Raw genomic sequence first — 27,240 nt, forward strand, 5'->3', positions numbered from 1 at the left:
AGTAGATGAACGGATAAAGAAGATGTGGTACATATACACAATGGAATAGCATTCAGCCATAAAAAGAAAACAAATCCTACCATTTGCAACAACATGGATGGAGCTAGAGGGTATTATGCTCAGTGAAACAAGCCAGGTGGAGAAAGACAAGTGCCAAATGATTTCCCTCATTTGCGGAGTATAACAATGAAGCAAAACTGAAGGAACAAAACAGCAGCAGACTCACAGACTCTAAGAAGGGACTAGCAGTTACCAAAGGGGAGAGGTTGGGGAGGGCGGGTGGGGAGGAAGGGAGAAGGGGATTGAGGGGCATTATAATTAGCACACATAATATAGGGGGGTCACAGGGGAGGCAGTACAGCACAGAGAAGAAAAGTAGTGACTCTATAGCATCTTACTATCCTGATGGACAGTGACTGCAGTGGGGTGTGGGGGGGACTTGATAATATGGGTGAATGTTGTAACCACAATGTTGCTCATGTGAAACCTTCGTAATATTGTATATCAATGATACCTTAATTTTTAAAAAGGCAAAAAAATAAATAATAAAGTAAAAGTCCTCTCACCAGCTCATTGGCTAGTTGCTATGAACGAGGGCCCGGCCTGTGGAGCTCACTCGTCAGGCTCTGACAATGGGGCATACGCATAAGGAAGCCGTTACATTGACAAAACTGCAAATGCAAAAATAGAGCTCCACATAGTTTCCTGGTTACCACATTCTAATTCTGCTGACTGTTCAGCGCCAGAGAAATTTGGTTTCCTTTCGTCCCTTGCCATGCCCTGATTCCCCTGCGTGTATACATACTGTGGGAGGGATGGCTTGCTAAAAAGTCTCTACCCCAAAGCTGTCCCCTGCAAGGCTTGCCATGGAAGACTGGTGCAGCTGCTCTGTTTTCTGGGTCACAGTGGCTCCGAGACCACTGCTGGAGACCAGGCCAGCAGAGGGCTCAAAAGGGTCCAGCTCCCAGCCAAGAGGGATACCCAACCACCTGCCCTGCAGGGGACAAAGAAGCCAGGGGTGGCACACTACCAATGTCCAATGACATCAGGGTCAGGCTGTGCTCTCGGCCCCAGCTCAGCCCACTGGAGCAAGGCACCCGGATGAAGCTATTCAGATAAACCCTCTGGGCAATCTCAGGTTTGCCAAAAGCAAGTTCATTCCCTTCCTTGGGCAAGCTTCCCTTTGGGACCTAAAGGACACAGCCGGTTCCCTGCAGTGTGGACTCTCATGGACCCCTGGTGTGGATTGCAGCCATCCTGCAGGTATTTATTTTAATAACACACACACCTCTACACCTTGCTAGGAGTTTAGAGTCTGACCCACTTGGGACCTGACCTGCATTACACAAGACATTCACTCATTCACTCACATTCACTCATTCCAAGACACCTGCTTGTTCATACTGAGTGCCTCCTGTGGCCGGAGGCGGGCCTGAGGCTGCCCCTGGGACAGGCAGTGTCCCTGCCCTGAAGGAGTGTCACTATATTCGAGTTTCAGGGATCTTCTTGGCAAGTCTCACATCCTGGTTCCTGAGACTCTTTTAGTACTACGCATATCAGGTGATATGTTGGGACTACAGGATGCCACAGAGAAGGTGATCTTCGCAGGAGTGGGCTGTTAAAAGTGGTCAGGCAGTTAGCCTGATGGCTCTGGACTTCCTGCCTGCTCCCAGCACCTTCACTGTTAATCTGGACTTTCCTTAGAACTTGGGTTGGCTGGCAATCTCCCAGCCTGTTATTTTTTTTGTTATGGCCTCAGTGACTCCTTCAACTGGGCACTGGATAAGCATGGCACCCACTGGCGACCTTCCTATCCTGACCTTGAAGTGCTCCTGGATTTGAGGCGGCGACCCTGGGTTGAGCCACACATGGCAAAAACTCTAAGTGCAATACTCAAGTTGATGTCTCACTCTTAAGAGAGGGATATCTTTGGCTAAGTCACTTCTCCCGTGTGGACAGTGAGGAAAGTTCTAGGTCACCTCTAGGAAGGAGGAAGTCTGCCACCCAGAGCACTTACCCATGCAAGAGAAGCTCTCCTCGGTCTCAGTCCTGCCAGGGGCACTGGAGTAGCCATCAAAGGCAGAGCCACCCTGCGGGAGGGGGCCAGGTTCCTGGTCTGTCTGCAGCCTGTGGGACAGAGAGGGGGTGGTCACTCATGGAGGAGGGTGTCCCAGCCTCGCAGCCTCTCCATGGGACTAAGGAAGCCCCCTGGGGCTCGGTTCTTCTCTAACGGTGGCCTGCACCTCTTGGGCAGGGTCCCTCCCATAGGGATATGCACACATACACCCCGGCAGGCAGTGGGCTTTCTAGGCCAAGTTAGGCTGGGGTAAGCGGTGGGGGGGCCCCAGAGGACACTGGGATGCCTGATGCCAGTCACCCTTTGGTGTTCTACCCATTCCCAGGAACCCCAGTCACCCACAGTAACTCCACGCTTGGGTCCTCTGTCCTGCCAGGATCCCTGCCCTCGGGCTGTGCACATATCACAGCCATGTGGACACACAGGGAAGAGCTCGTTTGAAGCTAAGGGCACTGATTCTGCAGGAGAGCTGCGGGTACACAGGCCCCCCTGGCCTGGCTCACAGTCCAGGCAGCAACAAGGTCGGGGAGGGAGGAGAAGCAGGCTCCGCCGGGGTCACAGAGACGCCTGCGAGGACAAGTCCATGCCGGGCCGGCTGTGACAGCAGGAAGGGCGAGGTCGCTGGGCACCAGCTCCCACTGCACACAGACCTCTGGGCACAACCCAACGTACAATCGCTCCCAGGAACAAAGGCTGTGGGAGCTTTTATTATAGGCAATTACCCTGGGTGCTCGGAGCTGGCCCGCCCACCCGTCCACCCACTGTCTCCAGCTAAATGGACCCTTTGGCAGCCTGGCAGGGGGGGCGGGGAGCACTGTGCAGGCAGGAGGGGAAGGTGACGGCTGGCCCTGGGGCTGGGGGCTGGGCCAGGGGACCCTTGAGGGGAGCCTCCAGGGCTCCTGAGATTGCCTTCCTCTCTCTCCAGTTTTTACTCTTTACAGCACTGAGGAACTCTGGGCTCGGCTCTGCTATCAGCTCCCTGTGTACTGCCGAGCAAATCTCTCCTCTCTGGGTCTCACCTCCAGCACAGGGTGGACGAGATCACCTCTGGGCCCAGACCAGTCCGGGAATCTAGGGCTGTGTGAGGGGCATGCCACTCCTGCGTAGCTCTCAGCCATGCAGGCAGTGTTGAGCTCGTGTTTGTCTGTGAGCCCCTGGGCCGGTGCTGGACACAGCAGGATGGGGTACACTCAGTGGAAGCAGGAGGCCCAGCTTGCCCTGGGGCGTGCTCCGTATGATGGGCACTCACCACGTACTACTGTCAATTGAATACTGGTCCAGAGGCACAAGTACCAAGGGGACAAAAGAAATTCTGGAGTTGGTTTCTTAGAAGAAATGAGTATAGGTTTAGGTTTTGGAAGCATGGGATGTAACATATCGGTGAGAATGTAACAGGAATGCTACAGGGGAGAGGAGATACTATGTAACATATAAATGTCTCACTGAGTAGCAACACATATGTAAAGAGCTAAGCGCTGTCCTACTCAGAGCAGATAGGCTACTGCCGGTATTAGACATAGGAATCGTTTGCTGTCATATTTATGATGGGCATGATCATGATGCCAGGGCGGGTGAGGGTGTACTGGCCCTCATGAGCCAGGACTCCGATCCCAGGGACGTGGAGGAAGGCAGCCTCCATCTGTCTGGCCCCGGTGGGCTCTGTGCTTGGCTCTCCGGCTGCCTCCACCCCCCAAACACGGTAAGGCCTCCATGTCTCTCTCCTCACTTCCCACCCCGAATGGACAGTACCGTCTATGCTGGAGGCTGAGACAGAGGGCAGTAAATCATGGGCCTACATCTCACACCACTGACCGTACCCTCTTCTCTGAAGTCTGATTGAAGGCCAGCTGGAAAATGGAAGGACAGAACTGTTGGGGAAAGAAAATGCTTGGCGACTGGAAAAGGCAGTGACGGTGGAGGTGAAGGTGCTGGGGCTCTTGCCCAGGAGAACAGCAGGGAAGGAGGCGGAAGATCTGACAGAACCAGGTGTGAGACCAAGGAACCCAGAGAGCAGACCGAGGGGCACGTACAGTCCAGGGTCTCTGGTCCAGGGAGCAGGGCTGTCCAGAGGGAGCAGGAGGTGACTTCACTTGGAAGGACCACATACACCCAGACCCTTGGCCAGAGATGGCTCTGGAGGGTGGGCCAGGGGAAAGGCGGCTGACCACTTGTTCCCTGGAGAAGCGGGTCAGGCAGGGCCAGGCTAGAGATGGGGAGGGGAACATGGTAATGCCTCCTTCTGCGTTCAGCTGCACAGGGCCAAGATGCCGGGGCGGGGGAGTAGATTTCCATGAAAACAGGATGTCTGTGACTTCTAGGAGCAGATGGCACTTCCTTGGCTACGAAACTTGCAAGGGTAGCCCAGCCTGGCCCCTTGGCAGAGGTGCCCATCACAGCAACACCAGGCCCTATGGGGTGTGCTGGGCTCCCATCCATCTGCCCGCAGCGCCCTGCGGTGTCCTTGATCCTAATCTTCCCTTGCCCGAACCATGACCCTACCTGTAACCCTAACCCAGGCCCTGAAGTGGGCAGGGTCTAGGGGGTGGAATGGGGAAGAACACCCCACTGGGGTGGTGCAACACAGTTCCATTTCTGTTGAAAATGCAAACATGCAGTCAATGTTTGCTGAGTGAAGGAAGCATGGTTCTGGTTAGGTTGCACTTAAATGTTCAGAGGATAACGTTTTGCCCTCTTTGGAAAATGTCAGATTCTAAATATGCTAGGGGACTTGTCAGGTAGATTATGTTAACTCTTAAACAATTTAATCCCAAGACACTGAATTCAACATGCCAGAAATCAGATGGGAGAAGAAAGTCAAAGCCACCATGGAAGCATTTTACTGACAAAAAGGTTCTTCAAAGGACGGGCTGTCCTGCATTCTGCTTCCCTGAGTTCTCTCAGCAGCTTGTAAGTCAGGAATGTCACCCAGGGCAGAAGGGAGCAGCCCATTTGGAAAGGAAGGTGGGTGCCCTGGGCGGGCTGCATGCCAGCAGAGGAGATGCTGCAGAGGCAGGCAGTGCCCAGTTAAGAACGTCTTTGGCTGGGGAGTCCGCTGGAGTTCCCACGACGACCAGAAGCTCACCCCATAGGCGACTGGCAAACCTCACTGGGGGTCGGCAAGCTCTTTCTACCGAGCTTCACATCTCTCAGCTCACTCTAGCCACAACTCTAAGTTCCTTGGGGCTGCATCAAGTGACCCTAATTCATCTTACAACATGACGGCCCTTCGAATATTTGAAGACTGTGCTCAGACCCTCTTGAAGCCTTCCTTTCCAAAGTAAACTGCTTCAGTTCCTTTAATCATTCTTTCTTGGATCTGTCACCTTTCCTGGTTTCTTTACCATCAGTCTTTCTCTAGATGTGTTTTTGTACAACAGTGTCCTTTTAAAATGCAGTGTTCATAACTGAATGTAATTCTCTAAATGAGGCCTGAACACACGCTGTCTACAGTAGGACTATTGCCTTCCTTGTCCTGGACCCCAGGTATCTATTATTGTGGTGCAAAGTGCTTAGACTTTTCTGATATCAAGTCACACTGTGGGAGTCTAGTGAACGCGAAAGCTCCTAGCAGTTCCCTTCCTGCCCTCAACACGCTGATGCCCCAGACACCCTCAGTGTCCAGGGAACGATGTACAGGCTTTCTACTCCCCAAATGTGAGTTTCTCCTTACATTGGCATAGCAAAAAATCCCAGGGAGTTTGGCTAGTCAGAAAGGTACTTAATCTGCATTTAGGCATTTCTAAACTGTGTAATGTTTAGTAATTAAAATGGACTTAATATGGTCCTTTTAGTAAAGAGTTATATTTTTATTTAAAAAACATAGTTGATAGAAATGTTGTTCTATACACCCAACTTGCCATGTCTGAAGAAAACTAGTGACCATGTTGTTAGGAACAATGGCCCAGCCACCATCAGTGGTGGCAACCCTGATCGGACCATTTGAGAAGCATTACTGGTGACCCTTGGTATGCCAGACGTGTAAACAGCTTTGCATAAGTCAACATGGTAAGTGGAGAGAGAGAGAGAGTGACAGACAGACAGACGCAAGGTATCATGGGAGCCAAGGCCGAGCAGTGACAACTTTACTCGCCATGAGCTGAAGGCAGTTAGTCTGACTCACAGTGATGGCAGATGCCCCCAGTGAGCCGGGTAAGACGGACCCACCTACCTACATATCTAGCTGCTTAGGCATCCACCTCCCCTAATACACGGTCTCAGTGAGGAGGAGAGATGGGCATTTTAGGGGTGCCGTCCTTATAAGCCTGTTTGTTGTAAAGGCCCCAGAGCTGAGAAAGGCCAGAGCCTGGCTCCAAGTCCCCTTACTATACCCCAACCCCACCTCAGCTCTCCCAGTCCCCTGCCTGCCTCCCGCCTACACTCCAGGGCCCTGTGGCCTCAGGGCCCTGCTCCTCTTCAGGCCTGCCCTGGGCCCCAGCTCCACTGCGCCCTCCTTCCCTCCCTGCCTGGAGGCAGCTCACCTGTACTGGAAGGGGGCCACCGTGGCGGTGACCGGCTGGCTCTGCTGATGTCCGGAGGAGAAGCTGATGGCCCCCAGGGTGGGGGAGGGCCGTGTGCTCTGCACGGGGCTGCTGACCGGGGAGCAAGCCCCTGAGCCTGCCGAGGCATCAGGCTCCAAGGACCTCGGGACCCCAGAACTGTTGCAGTTTGTAGCTCTTTGATCTTTTCCTGAGTAGTTAGGAGGGTTTTGACCTTCAGGCGCCCCTGGGATTAGAATTTCTCCATGAGAGCTCATTCGGGGTGGGCTCCTGCCCCGGCTCTGGTGGACTGGAACTCCCTCCTGGACCACCTTCTTCTTTCCCTGGGGGCCCGGGGTCACCCCACCTCTTCTGGTCCCAGCCTGGCTGGAGATGGCTGCTCTTGGGGTTGCTCGGGGACTGCCCCATGGGGAGCTGGAGAGGCCTTCCCCGCCTTCGACAGACTCTCTTACTACCCCAGAGGCCTTGGCTGAGCCTCTTCCCCGGGAGGCCTTCGGAGAGGGGCCTCTGCAAGGGGCTCCAGCCCTGCCCAGTCCTGGGGAGGCTGCTCGCTGGGGACTCAGGGCCAGGCCAGCCTGGCGCGGCCGCAGCTGGGGAGAGGCGCCCGGTGTGTGAATCCTGGTCTGGGAAGCAGCCCGGGGCACAGGGATGGAGGAGGCATAGTGGGGGCGGCTGGCAGAGTTCACACGGGCCATCCTGCCCACGGGTATCAAGGATGGCGATGCGGGCTTCTATCCTGCAGGGAGAGGAGAGAGCAGAATTCGTTAGGCACTGCCCCAAGCAACTGCCCAAGTGTACAGAGATGAGGGCAGGGGCAGGGGCGGCACCAGCACCTGGGCCGGCCTCGGGACCCCTGCGCTCACACCCTGCCTCCGCGTGAGCTCCGGGCTCAGCCCTTTCCCTCTGCTCTGGAAGGTAACATCTGTGAAAAGGCCTCCTGAACTGTAACGCTCTGTACAAACAGGGTCAGTCTGACTTTCCTTGGCTATGTTCCCATCCACTGATCAGGGACGGACGCTCCTGCTCACAGTGGCCCCTCCAGATTTTCTATTACCCAGAGTCTAGAAGGTGCTGCCTGTGGTAAACCAACACCCTTGTGCCCTCAGCCTTTTCTCTGCATGTTCCTTCCCCTCGCCACCTGACCTGACACCTGGCTGTCCCCCAGGATTCCTCTCCAGTGCAGTGTAACCTTCCAGAGCCCACTGGGCCCAAAGGTGGGACAGAGAGTCACAGTCCCCGGGAGTCCCAAACCTGTGCACCTCCCTGCCACCCAGGCTCCTGCCACCCAGTTTATCCCGTTGGCTTGTCCTGCTCATTGATGCCGATTCTCCTGGTCCCTTCCCCACCGGCCCCGCCCCCTCAGTCACTGGAGATTGGGCCACCTGGCTCAGAGCCTTCTTTTCTAGCCATTTCCTGCCCACCTTCTAACCTGGCAGAGCTGACTCTGCCGTGCCACTCCCCCAGTCTCAGATACCACATCTACCTTTAGTAAAGGCAGGTCCCTCCAGGCACCCCTGCCCCCGGCACTCAATCCCTTCTCCTCCAGACCTTGATCCATTAAGTACCCATCTCTCTCCTGTGTTCTCAGCCTCTCCACTTACCACTTCCCCTTCCTGCCACATTAATCAATGAACTAATTTATCTATTAATCACCTTCATCTCAAAAGGGATTTGAAGCATTTCACAAAGATGCAAGCCATCCATTCCAGCTAGATGAAAGAGTTAAATGTAGAAAATGAAACTGTAAGAGAATCTTCAGAACACATGCATAAGTCTTCCCATAATGTTGTTGTGGGAAGGGCCTTTATAAGCACCCCATCATAGTCAGATGTCATCAAGGAAAATACTGATGGAGCTGAGAGCAAAAAAATGAAAATCTCTTATGAACAAAAAAGCCCTTTCAACAAGTTCAAGCCACCAATAAACTATAAACATATCTGCATCATACATGAGGGACAGGAGTTAATACCTTGGAATACAGGGAACTCTACCAAATCAATATAGGAAGCAAACAAACATCCCATAGAAAAAAGGGCAAAAGACTTGAATAAGAAATTCACAAAATACTCAATACAACTGGCCAAAACACAACAAAAACAAAAGGTTTCATTAAAATTGAAGAGATGCAAATTAATTGTTATCATATGTTGCTATCAAATTTACTGTCTTTTGCAAAATTACAATATCCAGAATTGGTACGTGTCCAGGGCCACAGGGCCCTCCTACACCGCTGTGGGAACTATGCCAGATCTAGAAATGGGTCCGAGGGAAACAATGAAAGATGTGGCCAAACGTTTTTATAAGAGGAGAATGCTCAAGCTGACAACCGAAGGGTGAACTGGCACTGGGGGAAGACGGAAACAAAGGACATCTGGACACACGAAGACCCCCTGTGTTGCCAATGGGTTTCAGCCTGGGGCAAGTTCACTATGGATTCAATGTGACCAAAGAGATGACACTACAACGTTCTTGGGGTGAAAGGGTTATACCCAACTTTATTTCCACGGTGGCAGGTCAGTCACTAGAATCCCGTCCACTCAGAGTGAGTCTGCCTGCAGCAAGCCGGTCTCTGCCTCTGGGCCCCTCTCTCCCCACAGCCGTCTCACTCTGTCCTTGGCGCGGCCACCACTACAGCCTCTGCTCTGCTCTCCTGCAGCCCTGCAGCCGTGCCACCCTGTCACCCAGAGCACTGGGTGGGGCTGTTTATATATAGTCAATAACGACCTATTGCCCACACGCGTGTAGTGAGCTAGTCAGCCAGGGCCAGGTGAGAATCCTGGCCACAGGAACCTTCACTTTATCCACACCCCCAAAGCATGGCTGGACCACCTGAGACCACTTGGGTGCCCCTTCCACATGGGGGAGAGCTGCCAGCAACAGCATGGGGCTGTTTATGGCTGTTGCTGACCTTTCCACGACCTTTGGCTCTGTGGTCCGGGACCAGTTACAAGCTGCACTGTAAGAAGTCAGCAGAGACTCTTGAACACTGATGGGTTTATAGAACCTCAGCTTGAAACAACTGCGAGTCGGGGTGTAAGGGCTGCTCTACTGACAAATGGAACAATGTCCACAAGAAGGAGAAATGCTACGCCCCCACCTCACCGCCGCCCTTCTTCTAACTGGTACTTCAGTGACGTGATACTATTACGCATGAACTAAGCAACCCCACGTCCTCCAGCTGAGTAGGACGACAAAGCCATGTGTGTGCAGGTAACCACGACCAGCTGGTCTCCACCCCTCCGGAGGCTGCCGCCGCTCAGACCTCAGGATCGTGTCCAAGGCATGCCTGACTCCTACCTCCTCCCCATCTACCTGATGCCCCTCCCTACCCGCCCACCAGGCCACAGACGGAAGGACACCGAGTTGCCCTCTGCCTGCCCACAGTCACCCATGTAGGGCACCCTACCCTGTCCCCAGCCCCAGCATGCCAAGCAGCCCCACAAAAGGGCCTGGGAAGTGCTTTCAGAAAGAGATCTCAGAGGGTGTCAAGCAGATACTACTGCAGCTGTGCGCATTCGGATAAATTACTTTACTTCTCCATGCCTGGTCTGCAAAATAAGGGCGGGATAAAATGTAGAGGCTGCAGTTAGGTGGAGCAATGAGAAGCCCCTAAGAAAACAACCCCATGTTTTAGCCTGGCCTCAGGACCTGCCATCAGAAGTCTTCTCCAGTAGAGGTGAGAGTAGATTTGCTTTGTTATCCCCCTGTCTTAGCATCCTATTAGCGATCAGCTCATGCATCTGCGACAATGCCAGGTAGGGCCAGAGGCACAGTATGGACCTGCTCAGAGACTCATGTGGTCCCTGTGCTACTGACCTTGGCCTCCGGCTCAGAGCTGGGCCACGCCCTGACCAGCTGAGCTGACCAGCCCCCACCCACGAGAAGGGCCCACACTGAGCACTGCAGTCACACCCCTGAGGCCTCAGCTTTCCCAGCCTCAATCCACGGCACTGGCGGGAGCCACTTCTGCCCTTGGCCCCAGTCCTCACCAAATCCCTGTGTGGGGACTGAAGCCGTTTAGGTGCCCCACACCACCCCCTCTGGGAGCTCCATCTGTGAGGGACCCCAGAATCGCACCTTGGCTCTGCCTGCATCTCTCCTGGGAGCCACTCCCCCTGCATTGCCCAGGGATCCCCCAGGAGCCCCAACTTACCCACGTGGTCCTCCATGCACCCCCAGCGACCTTTGGCACAGACCCCCCCACCCCTACATCTAGGACTGGCCAGATTTCTAGCCAGGGGAGCCCGAACGCCAGGAGGCTGCTTTCACCTCACTTACCAATGGAGCAGACGCAGCGCTGCTTTTACTCGGTCATCATTTTTGCAAAAGCTCGATGGGAAGATTTAAAAGCGCTGCTGAGGTTACAGGAGCCCCGCCCCTCCCTCTTCACGGCAGTCGGGGCCCTGCTGTCCTCCTGCCCCAGTGACAGCCTCACCTAGAGGAGGGGCAGCCTGCGCACAGATGTGACAACGCCTGTCCAGGTGGGGGCCTGGCAGAGTCAGAGCACCTCTGGGGTAATGGAGGCGGGCTCCCCCCTAAGTAAGCCACTTCAGCCTGGCAGGACTGGTGGGCACATAGGGGCTTTCCTGGTTGGCCTTCAGAGAACTTGCAGGTGCCCAGTGTCCTCAGATCTCAGAAGACACCCGGCACCTGCCCTCTGCCCTACACAGAGCGACCGACTCTCTCTTTCACTCAGACGTTGTTTCAAATCCTTACAACAACGTTCTAAGTAGGTATTATCATCCCTATTTCCCAAGTCAAGAAAACAAGGCTGAGATTAAGTGAGCTGCTCGGTCATGCACAGCTGGGAGTGGCAGAGCTGTGTGATTCAAAGGCAGACGGGCAGGACTCTGAGGCCCAAGGAGGGAGCCCGTAGGCCAAGCAACCAAACACATGTCCAGCCCCAGAAAGCGTGCCCCAGCCTCCATGACCAACACTGCATCTGCTGTGACTGACCACGCCGGGCCTTCCTGAAACTGGTGGGGAAGTGGGGAGGGACACCAACCCAGTTTACAGGATGGACACTGAAAAGATCAGTCGGGAGCTCTGGAGGAGGCCTCCTCTCTTTTTTCCTCAGCACTCCTCAGATGTAGCCAGTTTCCCTGTCCCCCATACCTGTTTGCATTTGTTTGGTGGTCCCAGGGGCCAAGGTGGCCCTAGGACACTGCCCCCATGGGACTGTAGGCAGCATGAGTGGGGGTTGGGAGGGAGACAGTGTGCCAAATCCAACCTGATCACAGGCTTAATATGTCCAGTTGGTGGCAGGTGGCACACCTGGGGTAGGTGGGGGCACTGAGGAGGAAGACCTTGGGGTTACAAGTCTCTGGCAGATGGGGGCCTGCAGAAGGGGGGAGGGAACATGCATGGGGAGTGGGCTCTTAGCTGAGACCCACTCAGTGGTGCCGCCAAAGCTCAAGGGTGAGCCCCTGCCCAGATCTCTCCTGGGGCCCAGACAGCTGCCTGCCAGCCATGGCACCCGAGCTGCATTCGTAATGGACCCAATGATTTGGCCAACTCCCACCCCTTCTCTGGGCTGTTTCTCCTCCTCTGAAGTGAGAGGAAATCCCTTCTGCCTCCCCGCTTCCCACTGCCTCTCCTGAGCCTTCTGAATCAGGTATACCCGGGGATGCTCGGCCTCCTGGAGCGAACAGAATTAGCTGTAGTGGCCCCCATGTCCTGGTTTGCAGTGTTAGACAGAAACGTCCCAGACAAGCAGGACAATCTATGCCCCTTTTGGACAGGGTCTGGCCGTCAGTACCAAGCACCCTCTGTGACCTTTGCAGTGTCTGGGGAGGCCCGCGGGCAGAAGGCTGGGAGTGAGCTGGCAGTGGAAGCAAGGAGCCCACTTCTCTCCTATGAGAACATGTGTGAGCATGCATGTGATGGGGACCCCACCAGGTCGCCTCCTAAACATGCTCTCTCCTTGCTCTTCTTCCTTCTAAGTGCCCTGATCTGAAATTCCACTCGACTTCAGTAAACAGATTCAAGAAGAGGGCCTCAAGTGTTCCTCAGTCCCCTCATCCTGGGGATCCCTGTCCTCAGCATTAGAGAGTGAGTGTTCCCCATTACAAAGCTCATGAGGCTCACAGAGGGACTCCCGACAGGATCCCCTTGTCCAGCAAGCATACACCTTGGCTGGGCCCCAGGTTCTGCTCTCAAGGAGCCAACAATCTGGTTAGAAGAAGCCCAGGCACCCTCGTCACGATCGCGTGTGCATTGTATTAAGAGGCAAACAGAGTGCTGTTGGATGTGCACCTGTTACAGTCAGTGAATGAAGCAGATCTGGGAAGGCTTCTCAGAAGAGACAGCAGCAGGGTTGGTTGGGGTTGGTGGTTTGAAGCCTGGGAAGCCGTGGTTTTGATGACTGAACTTCCCTGGGCCCACAGGTCTATCAGTGCTCCAACACGCATCCTGATCTTCAAAGAGACTCTGTAGTGTGGTGGCTGGAGAATAAACTCTGGGGCCAGAGGGCCTGAGTCCAGAGCTTGGCCCTGCCATTGGCTGATGTGTGATCTCAGGCGAATTCCATGACCTCTGAGTTTCCTCATCTGTAAAATAAGGCTTGACTAGGACCTACTTCTTAGGGTTGCTTTGAAGAGTAAATTAGCTAATAAATGCAAAATGCTTAGAAAGCGCCTAGTATGGAGTAAGGACTCAGGAGTGTTGCTGTTATTAAGATCACAAGTACAAATGACCTTCCTTATCAGGTATCCCTCCATCCCAGCTGCCCCAGGACGGAGGCTGAGCTGGTTCATTCTCCTAGTTTCCAGCAGAGCAAAGGAGGATCAGGGTACCTCCTGGGCTTGGATCAGGAAACTGTTAACATCAACGGGAAAAACACTATCGATGCTGTACACAACACCCAACTGCCCATCAATGGGAGGGGCAAGAAAGGAGACAGTGCAGAATATGTGTAATGGAAAGAGGAAAGGCTTTTGGGTCAGGAAGACCTGGGTTCAAATCCTAACTCTGCTACTTCTTGCTACATGGCTTTATATAAGTTTAACTTTTCTGAGCCCAAAGTCCTCATCTGCAATAAGCAGTCAGAGAGTTTTGTAGAAATTAAAGGAGAGAATAAAGGTAAGGCACCTGGCACATAGTAGGTGCTCAAAAAATGGCAGAGATTATGTTGAGGACAGCTGCCCTTCTTCCCAGAAGAGAAGAAGACAAATTCAGATGCCAAGTAGGACAGTCTGGTGGATGGCAGGTGAGTCAAGAGGCTGGTGGCTCCCAGGGCAAGATGGCACAGTCTCAGCCCCTGAACACCGTGTTCAGCCCCACCCAATGCACACTCCCACCTTGCCTACTCTTCCCTTTCAAGTCTACACCCCAGCTGTCTGTTCTCAAATCCTTACCCTGGTGCTTTATCTGACTTTCAAACCCAACACTTTTTAGTGGCGTTTGCTGACTGCAGGCCAAGCACTGTTCTGAGTGTGTTACCATATTCACTTGCAATTGCCCTGTGAGTTGGTGCGATTATCACTCCCACTTCACAGGCAAGGACGCCAAAACACAGAGAGGCTAAGGAACTTGCTCATGATCACACAGCTAGCAATGGCAGAGCCAAGACTACACCCAGTCTAGCTCCAGTCTGTGCCTACACCCACCCTGCTCTGCCGCTCACCCTGCAGCCCGAATCCAGGCCTCCCCACGGACTCCCTTCCAGCCCCAGCCTCCCGGCCCTCCGGTCTTGAATCATTCTGGCCCCAAGCCCCATCAGGACAAATGGACAAGGCAGGCTCCTTTCTACAAACCCGTGAGCCAAGAAGTATTTCTGGCCTGTAAATATTTTAAGGCTAGTCCTGAAGGGGGTGAGAGCTTAAGTGCCAGCTTCCTGAGGTCTGCGGGGCCCTGGCGGGACCAGGGGAAAGCAGGCGGGCCCTATATTCGGCCGTGCCTCCCAGGTCTGGAGGTCTGGCCGGGCTGCAGGTTCCCGGCCCGGGCTCCCGGCCACCCATCCGCCCCGGCGGCGCCCGCAGCCGCGGCCGGTGGGCGGGGCGCGCGGGGCGGCGGCCGTGGTGCTGATAGGACAGCTCCTCCTGCGGCGGCGCCGCGCCTGCGCCCGGGAGCGCGGGGAGGACGCCCGCCCGAGAGGTCAGGCCAGTTTAACCGCAGCACCGAGACGCTGCATATGCTTACAGAAAAAAAGGAAAGACATAAAATGGAAGGAAAGAAGGGAGGGAGGCAGGAAAGAAAATGTTAGAAAGGAAGAGAAAAAAGCGTAAAGAGAGGAAAAGCCTGGGAAGTGGGACGTGGGGCCCCTGAGTACTGGTCCCACGAGTCCATCACGGACTGAGTGGATTTGGGCAAATCATTTCTCTTCCCTGGTGTGTTATTTACCAGCTGCAAAATAGGGAGGAAAAACGTGGCCTCTCAGAAAACCGGCCAGAAAAATGTTGGAATCATTCATGATAAAGGGCTGATGGGCTGGAGTGCCTCTGTACTCAAGCACTGAGGTACAGGCGCTGCACTGTGGTGTGTGGCGGCTCAGAACACGGGGCCTGACGCCAGAACCAGCCCCTCCCTCCTTGCACCCGCCCCAGCGCACCCCTGGCTCACACCGGCCTCCTAACTTGTGGTCCAAAGCAAGTTACTTAACCTCCTCGGCCCGTTTCCCCATCTGTAAAACAAGGATAATAATCATAGCATCTATCTTACGGTGCCGTTATAAAAATCAGTAACAATTTAGGAAATTATTATAGGGAAATCCTTTAAGGCAGTGCCTGGCCCATAAAAATCACCGAGTAAATGCCAAGTTTAGTCAAATACCTCATCAGCACAGCATCTATCTCCCTTCTCTGTCCTACCCAAATTTCCCACTGGCACCTTTTGTCACCCATTCCAGTCAGAACAACATAGATTGTCACAAGAATGCTTCCCTGTAAACTAAAGTTCTATTTAAGTAGGAATGGGATGACCAGTTTATATGGGACTGGGGTAGGGTAGGTAAACAAAGAGTTTCCAAAATAAATCGTGCGTGTCAGTAAGAGAGAAGGTCTCATCTCTCAGGGAGGCCTTTCTGACATAGAGGCACTCCTGACAGCCGGAGGATGGCTCAGGCACAACCTGCTCAGACGCAGCAAGGGGGTCAGGACGACCTTCAGGGGTTCAGGGCCACAGACAGAACTGGATGGCAGACAGGCCTCCTTGCAAGCTTCTTACCCGCCCTGCCACACACTGCCTTCTGCCTCCGAAATCCTGGCTAGTTCCTCCCAGTCCACACCTCAGCTTGGGCCTCACCCTGGTTGAAGGCCTGGTCTGGTCCCCGGAGGCTGAACCACCTCTGTAACAGAAAGCTGTGTCCTCTGATGCCACAGCCAAGACCCAAGTGCTGCACTCTATGGACAAACACCAGTTACACAGGTGCACACACACACACACACCCCTAGCTCCTCTGTCTGCCTGCTCTCCTTGCCCCCTGCTGTCCCTGCCCTTTGGCCCAGTCCCCACCCAGCTCGGAGGTGAGGAGGTGCTCCGTGTCCCCCCACCTCTGTCTGTCTCAGAGGTTCTGGCTCTCCAGCAGTGCACTCACAGGTTCCCCTGGAAACATGGGCCCCACCCCTCACTAATGTATACACAACTTTCACTTAATATTTTGGATTACAGACTTTCTACAGCGCACATGTGGGGCTAGGGATGGGGATAATGAGCACATCCCTATGCTGAGGGTAGGTAACCTGTCCTGAGCCACACTGCTAGGGTGACTCCTGGTACAGTGCTCTTCCCCCACACCACATGGCCTCCCTTCCACATAAGGCCCCCAAACTGGGCACCGTGGCGAAGTCCCCAGGGCTGAGGACATGGCTGTAATAGCCATTTTACTAGATGTTTCCCCATCTTGTCCAGCCTCTAACAGAGGTTTGACACGTAACTACTCAGGACAGAGATGGAGATCTGAGGGGCGTGGGGTGGAGCTGCCGGGGTGGCCACAGTAGGAGATTTGAAACCCTTGGCCTGCAGAGCCTCGCTCTGGGCTCCAGTGACCCAGCTGGAGGCCACTCGCTGGGCCTGGGCCTCGCAGGGAAGGCAAGCACCCCAGTCAGCGTGGAGAGGAGGACAGGATGTACAGCCTGTGTCCTCCCGGAGTAGCGGTGCCACCCCAGTGTAGTCACAGGCAGAGGGCACAGAGGGGCAGAGCACTAGCAGGAAGCAGGGGAAGCTGAGTCTGCCGGCCAGGACTTGGCAGGGGAGGTCAAGGCTCAGTCCCCCCAGAGCCCGCCTGGCCAGCTCCTGGCTCAGAATGCGGATTAGGACGGTCCCCAAGTAGTGGGACACATCCTGCTCCTTTCCACCTCCACTCCCGGAGCCCAGAGCTCTGCCAGCACCCTCAGAATCCCCTGAACCTTCAAATTGCAGAGTGGGCTTTCTGGCTGGATGGCAACGTGTTCTCACAGCGGAAAGACGGGACTGGCTATGCTAATCTCGGGCGATATCAAATCGTTTTCAGTGTTCCCGGCGTTTATATTAAGCTGGTATCCAGCGAGACTCCACCTTTCATGTCTGGCCCAGTCAAGTCCCTTTTTCCAGGAGATGGCTTCCAAATGATATACTGGCGAGACTTGGCATTCCCAGAGCAGCTCCATCACCCTGCTTCCCAAAGAGTGTTCCCTGACCCGTGCCTACTCTGGCTGAGCCAGGCTGACAAGCAGGACATACGAGGACTATAACAGCCCACACAGGAGAGATGTCCACTGTATTCTTCCCACACCTCTCCCCTCTTTCTCTGCTGGAAGTCCTTACAAATGTCTAACCTCCATCCTTCCCAGTAGGAATCAAGTTACTCCTCACTGTTCATTCTGGGGGGTTGTTTCTCTCAGCCTCTGGCCTGAGAGAGGAGTGAGTTAGAGCCCCAGGGAGAGGCCCAGGGCCACCCAGCTGAACACTTGTGCTGTGTCAGCATATTGGCATTATTTGCTGATTTGATCCACATAAACAGCTCCACTCTCAGTGTCTTTGGTTCCTTTTCAATTAGCCAAGAGAAATGATTTAGTGTTAATGAAAATCAATGGTTTAAAACTGTCCCACAAATCACAGGGGGCTGGAGGCCTCTGTTATAAATACCTCCCAGGAAGTGAGCCCGCCTGGGGAGCCCCCGCAGCTGCTCAGCTTTCCTCTGCTCCGGAACACCGCCTGCTCCTCAGCCCCCAACCCCCAAGCCCCCTCCGGGTGCCCGCCTGCGGTAAGCCTCCTGTGCCACAGGTGAGAGCTTGGAGCTCTAAGTCACTCGGGTACAAGTGCGAAGGCCCCTGGGGAGGTGCCCTGAAGGCAGTCCATGTTGTAGTGTGTGCGTGTGTGTGTCTTGCTCTCTAGTTACTTCCTCCAGGCCAGAGTTACTAGAGGTCTGGCTTCCCAAGCAAGAGCTTAGATTCCAGATGGACCCAGGAGCTGATGAGTGGGGGAGGAGCTCACTGCAGACAAACTGGAACCTGTGCGGACCCCCAGGCAAGCGGCCAGATGACTGCGGCTCCCACCAGACCTGTCAGCTTGGTCTTTCTCACACTCCCTTTATTATTTTTCTCCTCCACCTTAAAGCTTGCAGTGTTCTTCCACGGATGGTTTTCTCAGCCAGGCAGATGGAAGACATGTTGCTCAGCAAGCTCCACATTACTTCCCAGGCCCCAAGTCCAGGGCCCCTGGGCTGGGACAGGAGAGGGAGGTTTGCTGGTGCTGGGGCAGGAGAGGTCTGTGGGATTCTGCACTGCGCTTAAAGCCCTCCAGCCCAGAGGCCCTGCCACATTGCAGTGTGAGCGGATATCTCGGCCGGGATGCTCCATCCTGGCATTCGGGGAGGGCTGGACTCAGTCTGATTGCAAACCTGCCAGTCAGACTGGGCGGTGAGGCACTGACCCCACCTCCTGCCAAGTTAAGTCAGCATCAGGCTGGCTACACTAGCAATACGCTCCCTTCCTCAATGACCTCTGAATGTCTGAGGGGTGGGTAAGAGGCATGAGTTGGGAGTGGATGACAGGCCCAACAGCCAAGAGCAACTCAGAAGTCAGCCCACTGGGCTGGATTCCAATGCTATTATCTCCCTAAGCTGTTCAGTCTCCCACACCTTAACTTTACCGTCAGAAAAGTGGGGCAAGCAATTCCAACATGAAAGAAACTTCAAGTTCCTCTGCCTCTCTCATCCCAAGCAGTGGAGAGACCATCGGCTGCCTGTGCGTCTCGAGCAAGCCGACTGCCTGTCCTGCTGGCTTGGCCAGCCTCCCTCAGAGCCAAGCGAAAACCGTGCTTGGGCCCCATTCCTGCCAGTCCGCTGCTGCCAAGCCAGGACAACCCCCCACTTTTGGCGGCACATTCGTGTGGGAGCCATGCACAGAGCAGAGGCCAGGCCTGGCTGCTGCCCAAGGCCCCGGGACCAGGCTGCAGCAGGGAAGCCTCCCCTCCCCCAGCTGACCCCAATCTCAGAGAAGGGGTCCATAGACTGTGAGGCTTCCAGAGGGCAGCTCCCCAGGCCCGGAGTCTTGCCAGCCACCGGGAGGCTGGCGGGTGAGCCCCTGGGAGACCCACCCCAGCTGAAGCTGCGAAGTGCCCCCTCTGCCTCCCCCATCATGCTGGGCAGACCAGGAGTGCAACTGCCCCCGCCCTGCCTATGCTGGGGGCCCCACTCAAGTTTCCGTCCTCTGCCTCCTGGCACAAGGTGTCCGAGCAAGGCCACCCCTGCCTGGAAGAGCTGATCGGGAGGCCTGACCAGGGCTGCCCAACAAGTGGAGCGGAAGTGACAGGCCCCCCCGAGGTGGGACGCGCCGGATGCCCACAAGCCACGCGGATCAGCACCACTTACCCATTCCATGCACGCCCCCGGCCCCCGCTGAATGACAGCATTAACTTTTTGTCCCTTTTTGGGGTGCTGTTCAGAGTCTGTTTCTGCTATTTATAAACTGTGTGGCTTTGGGAGAGACACACACTCGCCAAGCTCTGCTTCATATGAAAAATAAGAGTCTGTATATCACTGAGTTGCTGTAAAAATGAAACGAGATCATGTGTGTGTCTTAGTCTATTTGGGCTGTTTTACTGGAATACCATGGATGGAGTGGCTTATAAACAACAGAACTGTATTTCTCACAAGTCTGGAGGCTGGAAATCCAAGATGAAGGCGCCTGCCTCTTAGCTGAGAGAAGCTCTCCTGGCCGGTTCCTCCCGTGTTGGAACGGCGGGCTCCCTGGCATCTCTTTCCTAAAGGCGCTGATCTCACTCATGAGAGCCCCGCCCTCCCGGCCTGTCACTCACCGAAGACCCCACCCCCCAAGCCCATCACCGTGGGGTCAGTATTTCCGTGTATCGATTTGGGAGGGCACACTGTCTAAAGCACAGTGAAAAGTGCACAGCAGAGGAGCACAAGGGGAGCGCTTCATAAAGGGTGATTCCGATCATAAACATAACAACACGCTCACCAGAAAAAACTTGGAGAATCTTGAAAAATGTAGAAGAAGATAAAGTCTATCACCTATAAGCCTAGTAGCCTACATTTAGCATTTTTAAGTGTTCTGGTTTCCTCAGGTTTTTTACTATTCACACGATATATATGTGTATACATATTTATATAAAACTGTGGTCATACTATACATACATTTTATATCTTTTCATTAACTGTGTATTAAACATTTTATTTTTACTTTCCATTTTTAAATCTTTAAAAAAATTTTAAAGTGTACTTGTTATTTGATAAACTATTATTTGAATACTTTATATAGAAAGTAGTTAACCATTCCACCGTCACTAGCCGTTTAGGTTGTTCCCAATTTCCCACTTTTAAGTATAACACTGCGATAAACATCCAGTCAAAGCTTTGCTTGAGCCTCAGATTACGTCCTCAGGCCTCATTCTTAGAAAGGGAATTACCAGGTCTAAGGGGAGAATCCTAGAGAGACTCTTGGTTAAGTATCGCTGATTGTTGTTCAGAAAGATTCAACCAACTTGTTCTTCCTGCAGTGGCGTCTGGGTGCCGGCGCTCTGCATGCTTCTCAGGAACAAGGATCCGGGTGGGTCTGGTCGGGCAGGGGGGCTGCAGTCTCTCCCCAGGCCTTGCCCTCCACTTGGCACGCAGGCCAAGAGCTCTAACAATGTTCTTGAGTAGTCAGGCCAAGCAGGGGGGCAGAGCTGGAGGGACAGCTGGAGGGACAGCAGTGGCCTCGTGGCAGGCCGCTGCTGTCCCTCCCCTCTGAACAAGAAATGAACTGCTCCACTTTGAGGATTTAAGTTAGAGGTGAGCAGGAATTTTCTGTCTATTAAGAGCACTAAGTTCTGGGACTGGGCCTTTCTAGTCCTTGACCTTTGGAGGTTTGAGGACAAAGAATGCTCAGGGCCACGTGCACGGACAGGATGACAGGATGACCTTCAGCCTTAGGACAGCCTCCTCACCACTGAGGACAGTGTCGGCGATACAAGTGCTGGGAGAGTTTGCTGAGTCCACAAGTGCCAAGCACTGGGTCTGAGATCTTCCAGGCACTGTCTACCTTGAGCAGTAATACAGCCCAGGCAGGCCCTGCTTTGTCTACAGGAGAGGAGGTGTCGCGATAATTCCTAGCTGTTCTGACCAACTCAGGCTTCCTCCCCTTCCTTCTCAGCCTTCCTTTCCTGAGACCACCGCCTGACTTCCCCATGCTAGGTGGTCCTGGACCCACCTGCCGGGCCCTCAGGACTGTGGCTGGAAGAGCCCGGGTCCCCTCTGTGAACACCAGTCCAGACACCTGGAAATCCAACGTTGTCCTCACCTCCCTTCCTGCCTCCTCTTTACCTCATTTCCCTGCAGGCTTCCTCCAGGCACTTGGACAGGAAGGCAGTCTGGGGATGCGGAGGCTGGTGAAACCAACCGCTGCAAACCAGGAAAATCTCACAGGGTTCCTGTGCCCACAATCCTCAGGCAAGAGCCTGGCGGTCCAAAATCCTGCTTATGACATCTCACCCCGATCTCCTCTCCCTGGTCTCAGCCCCTTCCTAAATGTGGCTTGCTTCAGGCATGGCCTGTCAGGGACATCCCACCGAAGAACACTCTCCATTACCTCACCCGAGCAATTACTGAAAGATTCTCCTCCTCCAGGCTGCCTTCCTGAACTGACCCACAGAAAGGCGATCACACAGCCCAGTGCTGCTCTATCTGAACAAAAAAATGCTGGTGGCTTATCTGTGGCCTTTGCATGAATGTCCCTAAGCTAGAATCAATGTCCTTACATGCAGACTGTCACTCTTGTGACTTGTTATCTCATGAGGTTTAGGTTTGAGTTATTTGTGACACCCTCTGGGGGCCCCGAGAATCACGAGCAAGTGGCTGCTGGCAAACTGCGTGAATGTCCTGAAACGTAAGGTCTCACCACCTCCTCCCACCACCACCTAACTTTTTTTCCTCTCTCTTTTGGCAATACTTGTTGTCATGGAGATTCTAACACAATGGGGCAGGTAGGAAGCCTGTTGCTTGGCAACAAGAAGCTGGAGATACAGGATTGGCTGCAAGGTCTAAAGGAGCTGAAAGGGTGAGGAGGGAAGGTGGGAAAATAGAGAAACACCCTTGGGGAACACAAAGGCACCGTAGAGAAGCAGAAGACGGGACCAGGGTGAAGGGAGAAAAACAGAAGCAAGAAAAGAGAAGAAGCAACCTCTCTGGGGCCGGGTCGCTGCTGTGTATCTGCTCAGATGCCCTCAGCAAAAACAACAAAGCAAAACAAAACACACATTAATATATTTTCATAGCTGTGTTTACATTGTAGCAGGATGAGTGGAGATTTTGACAAAAAGTAGTCCCTAAGTATCAGAACGGAAATGTAGGGACACAACTCTACGGTGGATAGGGCACAGGCTTGCGTGAGCCCTTGGTTTTGAAATCTCCACTCAACCCATTCCCACTGCCCAGTGACATAACCCATTTGAGCTTTAGTTTTCTCGGCTGTAAAATGAGAATAGCAACATGTACCCCAGAGGGCTGATTCGACAGTAAAGGAAGGATGTGAGAAGCGCTGGCACAGAGTGGCGCTCAGGAAGTGGTGATCGCGGTTATCGCTGTTGGCCTCTCGTGACCAACCGCTCGGTGTTATCTTAACCATCGTAATGACCAGAATCGAAGGTCTGTGAGTGCAGTGGACAGAACCCCGTTCCCAATGCCCAGAGACCTGCCTTCCACCCAGACTGATATGCCCACGGTCTGAGACTCAGGCAAATCATTAAGCAATCTAGGTCTAGTGGCCGATCCATAAAACAGGGATAATAGTCTCTCCCTCGGAGTGTCATTAGGAGGATCATTTCCAAGTAGATTGATAAAGAACCTGTCCCAATCCTGAGCACCCGTGGGCGTCCTAAATGCTGAGCGCCCCCACTCCCACTCCTACCTCCCCGCCTGGGTCTACTCCCTTGTGTGGACCTACTCTCTACCTATCGAGAGCACAGGAGCCGCCTTCAATCCTTCTTCAAGGGAGTGAAGGGTGCCTGCATGCCCGTCCCAGCAGCTGATTTCACGTGACTATGGAAAAGACGGTAAAAGGAAGACTGGGGGCACATGGGAGACAGAGCAAAAGCGCACCCTCCAGGCTGACTTCCAAGCAAATTAATTTCGCCAAAGCAAATGACTTCTGTCAGCAGAAGCAGGAGACAGCAGCGGGGGCCTGACAGTCATTACAGGGGCAGGTGCACAACAGCCATTTCTGTGTATTTCACAATGATGCAGCAATTCCATGCTGGGACTGTACGAGGATGGTTTGTGAACATGAGAGTCACCAAGTTGTAAGAGGAGATAGGTTCGAGGGGGCAGGACTGATCTAGGTCACCCCGGGCAGGAGCCACGAGGTGCCCAGCAGGCCAGACCATTGGGTGCCTCCCCGGAAAGCCACACCATAAAATCCTCTGGGGCCCATGAAGTTCAGGGAATCGTTCCTGACGTCTGGCCTGAAGCTTTCCCACTGTAATTTCAGTTCAGTCCTCCTGGTTCTGTCCTTAGAGAGCAATTTAACTGGCAAGTGTCTCACCAGCTTCAAGATTCACGCCAAGACTGGGTAGGCAGGAGAGCAGTGAGTCACACAGACGCTGTTTGATGCAGTAGCTCACTGTCCACAGGGCTTCCCAAGCTCTACCCCCAACACGCTAGATCCCTCTGTGGTTTTGAGGCTGACTGTTCTAATAATCCGACAGTCATTGGAGGATGCTGGCCTGGGCCAGGCCTGCCAGGATCGGGGAGGCTGTGACTGGGGGCCGAGTGGGGCTGGGAAAAGCCAGGAGTGTGGACAAGAGGCCAGAGGGTCAGCTGGCTCCCCGTTCTGCCCTGCTGGAGCACCCCCAGCCTAGAGGAGCTCCTTCCTTTGGGCCCTCTTCTCAGGGGCCTCAGAAGGCCTGACCCTGTGGCCCAAGCCTGAAGGGCTCTAAGTGATTTCATGGTGGAAAAAAACACATAATTTAGGGAAGGATTAACTGCAGCTTCAAGAATGCAGAGTCACTTTAGATCTGATGCTGTCAAATCCTTTTCCTCCTATTCTGGGAGGAAACAGGAAGAAAAAAGCTTGCAATTACAGCAGCAAGATTCAGGGAAGACTTGAGGAGGATGGCCTTGACAGTGAGTAGGTGGGACAGAGCTGTTCTCTTGACAGTCACGACACGTGCTGTTTGGACAGGGGAGTTTTTCATCTCAGACCCTTAAAAGGTGGGCTTCTGCAGAACCATCCGTTCCCTCGGGTGGGTCAGTGGTGCTCCTGAGAGGGGGCAGTTGCTAACCTGAGCTGGGCAGGGTTGGTCATTTCCAAAGGGCTGGTGGTGACCCCACTGCGGCTGCCATGAGGGAGTGGAAAGGGGTGGTAGTGGGGGACCTCCCTTATTTTAACAAGCTTCAAGTTTATTTTAAATCTTGGCTTGCCATGTTACATTTTATTTAAACAATGTGTTCCCCAGCTTAAAAAGTTGAGGACCTTTCCAGTTGAGTCATTCCCTGGAGCAAGACCGGGATCAGTGACCACTACAGTTTTAATCAAGGAGTGGAGACCCCCAGGGACATACTGAGCTTCAAAAGGGAAAGAGAAAGCAGGCTGACTGACTAGTTTTTGTAGAAGGCCTAGGAGGAGCGAACCTCCCAGGAGACAGCTCCGCCTCTGAAGCTTTCAGGTAGGGAATCTGTCAAGCGCTAGAGGGCAGTTATCTCAGGAGGAACTTGATCCCAAGGGCTTTTGCCTAGAGGGGGATTTCTGCTCTTCAACTAGGATTGAGGGATCAGACACCTACATGCTGCAAAGCCTTACTATTCTTGAATTTTCTCCATTTTTTGTCCCTCCCTCCCCTTTTCTAAAAAATAAAGTTTGTATTTTGAAGTAATTTTAGATTTACAGAAAAGTTGCAGATATTTCAGAGTTCTGGGTACCCTTCACCCAGTGTCCCCTGCTGTTAAAATTTCACAAAACCATAGTTCAGTGGTCAAAACTAGGAAATTACCATTGACAGATTACTACTGAGCAGAGTGGACTTGATTCAGAGATCACCGGTTTGTACACTAATGTTCTTTTCTCTGTTCTAGGATCCAACCCCGGATTCTCCTCTGCATTTCACTTCCCCCACCTTTTACATTTACATCTCCTCTTGCACTCTCCAGCTCGTCTCCACCATGCTTCAGGGGGAAAAGGAGAAGGCATTTGGGCTACTGTCTACCACTGATGGGAGCAGGGGAACTCTGCACAGGGCACCGGGCAGGAACAAAAGGAAGAGGAGGCCCAGAGATGGTGAGCCACGGGAAAAGACTCGTTGGGTGCCCGCCCTCCCCCTGGAGAATCCCTCTCCTTCTGGACCTTTCCTTGCTCCCGCCTTGCAACCCCTCCCATACAGAGGTCATTCAATGGTACAAAGACCTTAGGGATGACTGCGGGGTCTCCAGCCCCAAGAGCCAGAAGCATGAGGTGACCTGACCCGACCCTTCCACTCAAGGGCAGATAACCTGGCCTGTGACTTCAGGACTCAGCCCCTCTTTCTGAGCACACAGCACTTCGTAATAAACAGCAGGGGAACAGAAGCTGAGATGGGACTGCATCTCAGCAGACTTGTTTCCAAATAAAGTGTTATTTTTTCCCTCTCAAGCTCTCCCCAGAGATGACTGTGGCACTTAAAAACCACTAAATATCGCTCCTTGTTTATGACAGACACCTTCCCCTCCTCCCTCTGTCCCTTAGCCTGGTAGCTTTTATAGCAATTATGTGAGTGGCACTGAATAAGAATCAGGGCAGGCACTAGAAGCCTGCCAGATGCGTCCCCCTCCTAATAAGAGGGGCCCACAGGAAAGGCTTTGAGTTTCTAGAGACACAAGATTCGTGGAGAGAAGCTCCTAAGACCTGAGCGTCAGAGCTGGTCCTAAGCCCTGGACTTGGCTGGCTGGCTACCACGGAGGCAAAACTACCACAGAATCCATCTTCCTGTACCAACTGTGGGTCAGGATCTTATGGAACCCCCACCAATTAGTCTTGAGCTCTGTGGCTTCTGAGGGGCTACAGGGAACTGGAATTGCATGAGGTGGGTAGGAGGGTGCAGAGCAGGGGTCAGCCAGCAAGAGGTTAACAGACAGGGGCGGCTTATCCCAGAGTGAATGTCAAGGAGAGCCCGGCTAATGGGCTTTGCAGATATAAAGCCTTTGTCCTTCATTCCCATTGAAAACAGGGCTCTGGACAAGGAAGTCGCCCTGCCAACCAGAAAGCCTGAGGTTGGACACAAGAGAATGACAAGAGGAGTTGTTGGGAAGCGCTGCAACATATGAGCCAAGATCTGTGGCCTCATCTGCCCACGAGGCCCTCCTCGGTGGGATTCTGCTTGCTGGGGGTCCCATCCAGGCTGGGCAGCAGGCCAGTGAGGTGAGAGACCATCAGCAGGAGGCTCCAGAAATGTTTTCCAAAGGACAGATCCTCCTAACTCGAATGCCCCAATGATCACCTGTCCAGAGGTCATGTGATGACCTCTGTAGGGCTCTGCTGGCTCCAGGTCAGCCAAAGAAGCAGTACCTCTTCCCACCTACCCATCCGCAGGCACAAGAATCGAGCGTGACCGGAATGCCAACGTGCTGGAGTTGCAAGGCCTTTACCAGTCACAAGACGACAACCAGCACGTGACCGTCCTCAACCCGGCTTTAACTTCCATTGTCTCAGCTCCTTCTGTTAGGTGGGGGAAGGCTCTTCATGGTAAACTTGTGGCTCAGTGTCTGGGAGATTGTCTAAGTCACAGGGCTACCAACTGGCCAACGCCCAGGTCCTTAATTCCAGGCCAAGACGCCTGTGGTCAGTCCTGTGGTCCTGCCAATTTTCCCTGACCCCTGCACCCTGGTGCCACTGCCCCAATTCGGGCCCTAGGTATTTCTCACCAGGACACACAACTGTTCTCCTGGCCCCACTCTGGCTGGTCCACTCACACCATTTCTGCACCGAGACCAGAGGCACACAGCCTGCTTATGGCTTTGATCATGACCCTCCCCGTAGTAAAGTCAGGCTCCTTGGGGACTGCTGAGACCCTCCTTGACTTAACTCCTCCCCATCTCCCAGGTCTCCCTGCTTCACACTTTCTTCATTTACCCACACACCATGTGATTCAAAGGCTTTCTTTAGCTAATTTCTATTCATCTTTTGTATTCAGCTCAGACATCATCCCTCCAGGAAGGCCTCCCTGACATCTGTCAGAAGCTATGTGGCCCCTGGACCTTCCACAGCACAGTCTACACAGCACTGG

At 53.6% G+C, this 27,240-nt stretch overlaps 1 protein-coding gene across 4 annotated transcripts in view; it reads right to left on the minus strand.

Annotated features, from left to right (window-relative positions):
• Positions 1–27,240, minus strand: part of NAV1 (neuron navigator 1) — a 232,594-nt gene that overhangs the window by 157,373 nt on the left and 47,981 nt on the right. For all 4 annotated transcript variants that reach the window (XM_036909519.2, XM_036909518.2, XM_036909517.2 and 1 more), the window contains exons 2-3: positions 6,556–7,309; positions 2,018–2,127 (exon numbers count right to left, since the gene is read on the minus strand). In XM_036909519.2, the coding sequence (XP_036765414.2) occupies positions 2,018–2,127; positions 6,556–7,268 (823 nt within the window). In that variant the 5' untranslated portion in view covers positions 7,269–7,309. The remainder of the gene's footprint in view (positions 1–2,017; positions 2,128–6,555; positions 7,310–27,240) is intronic.

The sequence above is a fragment of the Manis pentadactyla genome, chromosome 9 (assembly GCF_030020395.1).
Source record: "Manis pentadactyla isolate mManPen7 chromosome 9, mManPen7.hap1, whole genome shotgun sequence".
Taxonomy (NCBI): Eukaryota; Metazoa; Chordata; class Mammalia; order Pholidota; family Manidae; genus Manis; species Manis pentadactyla.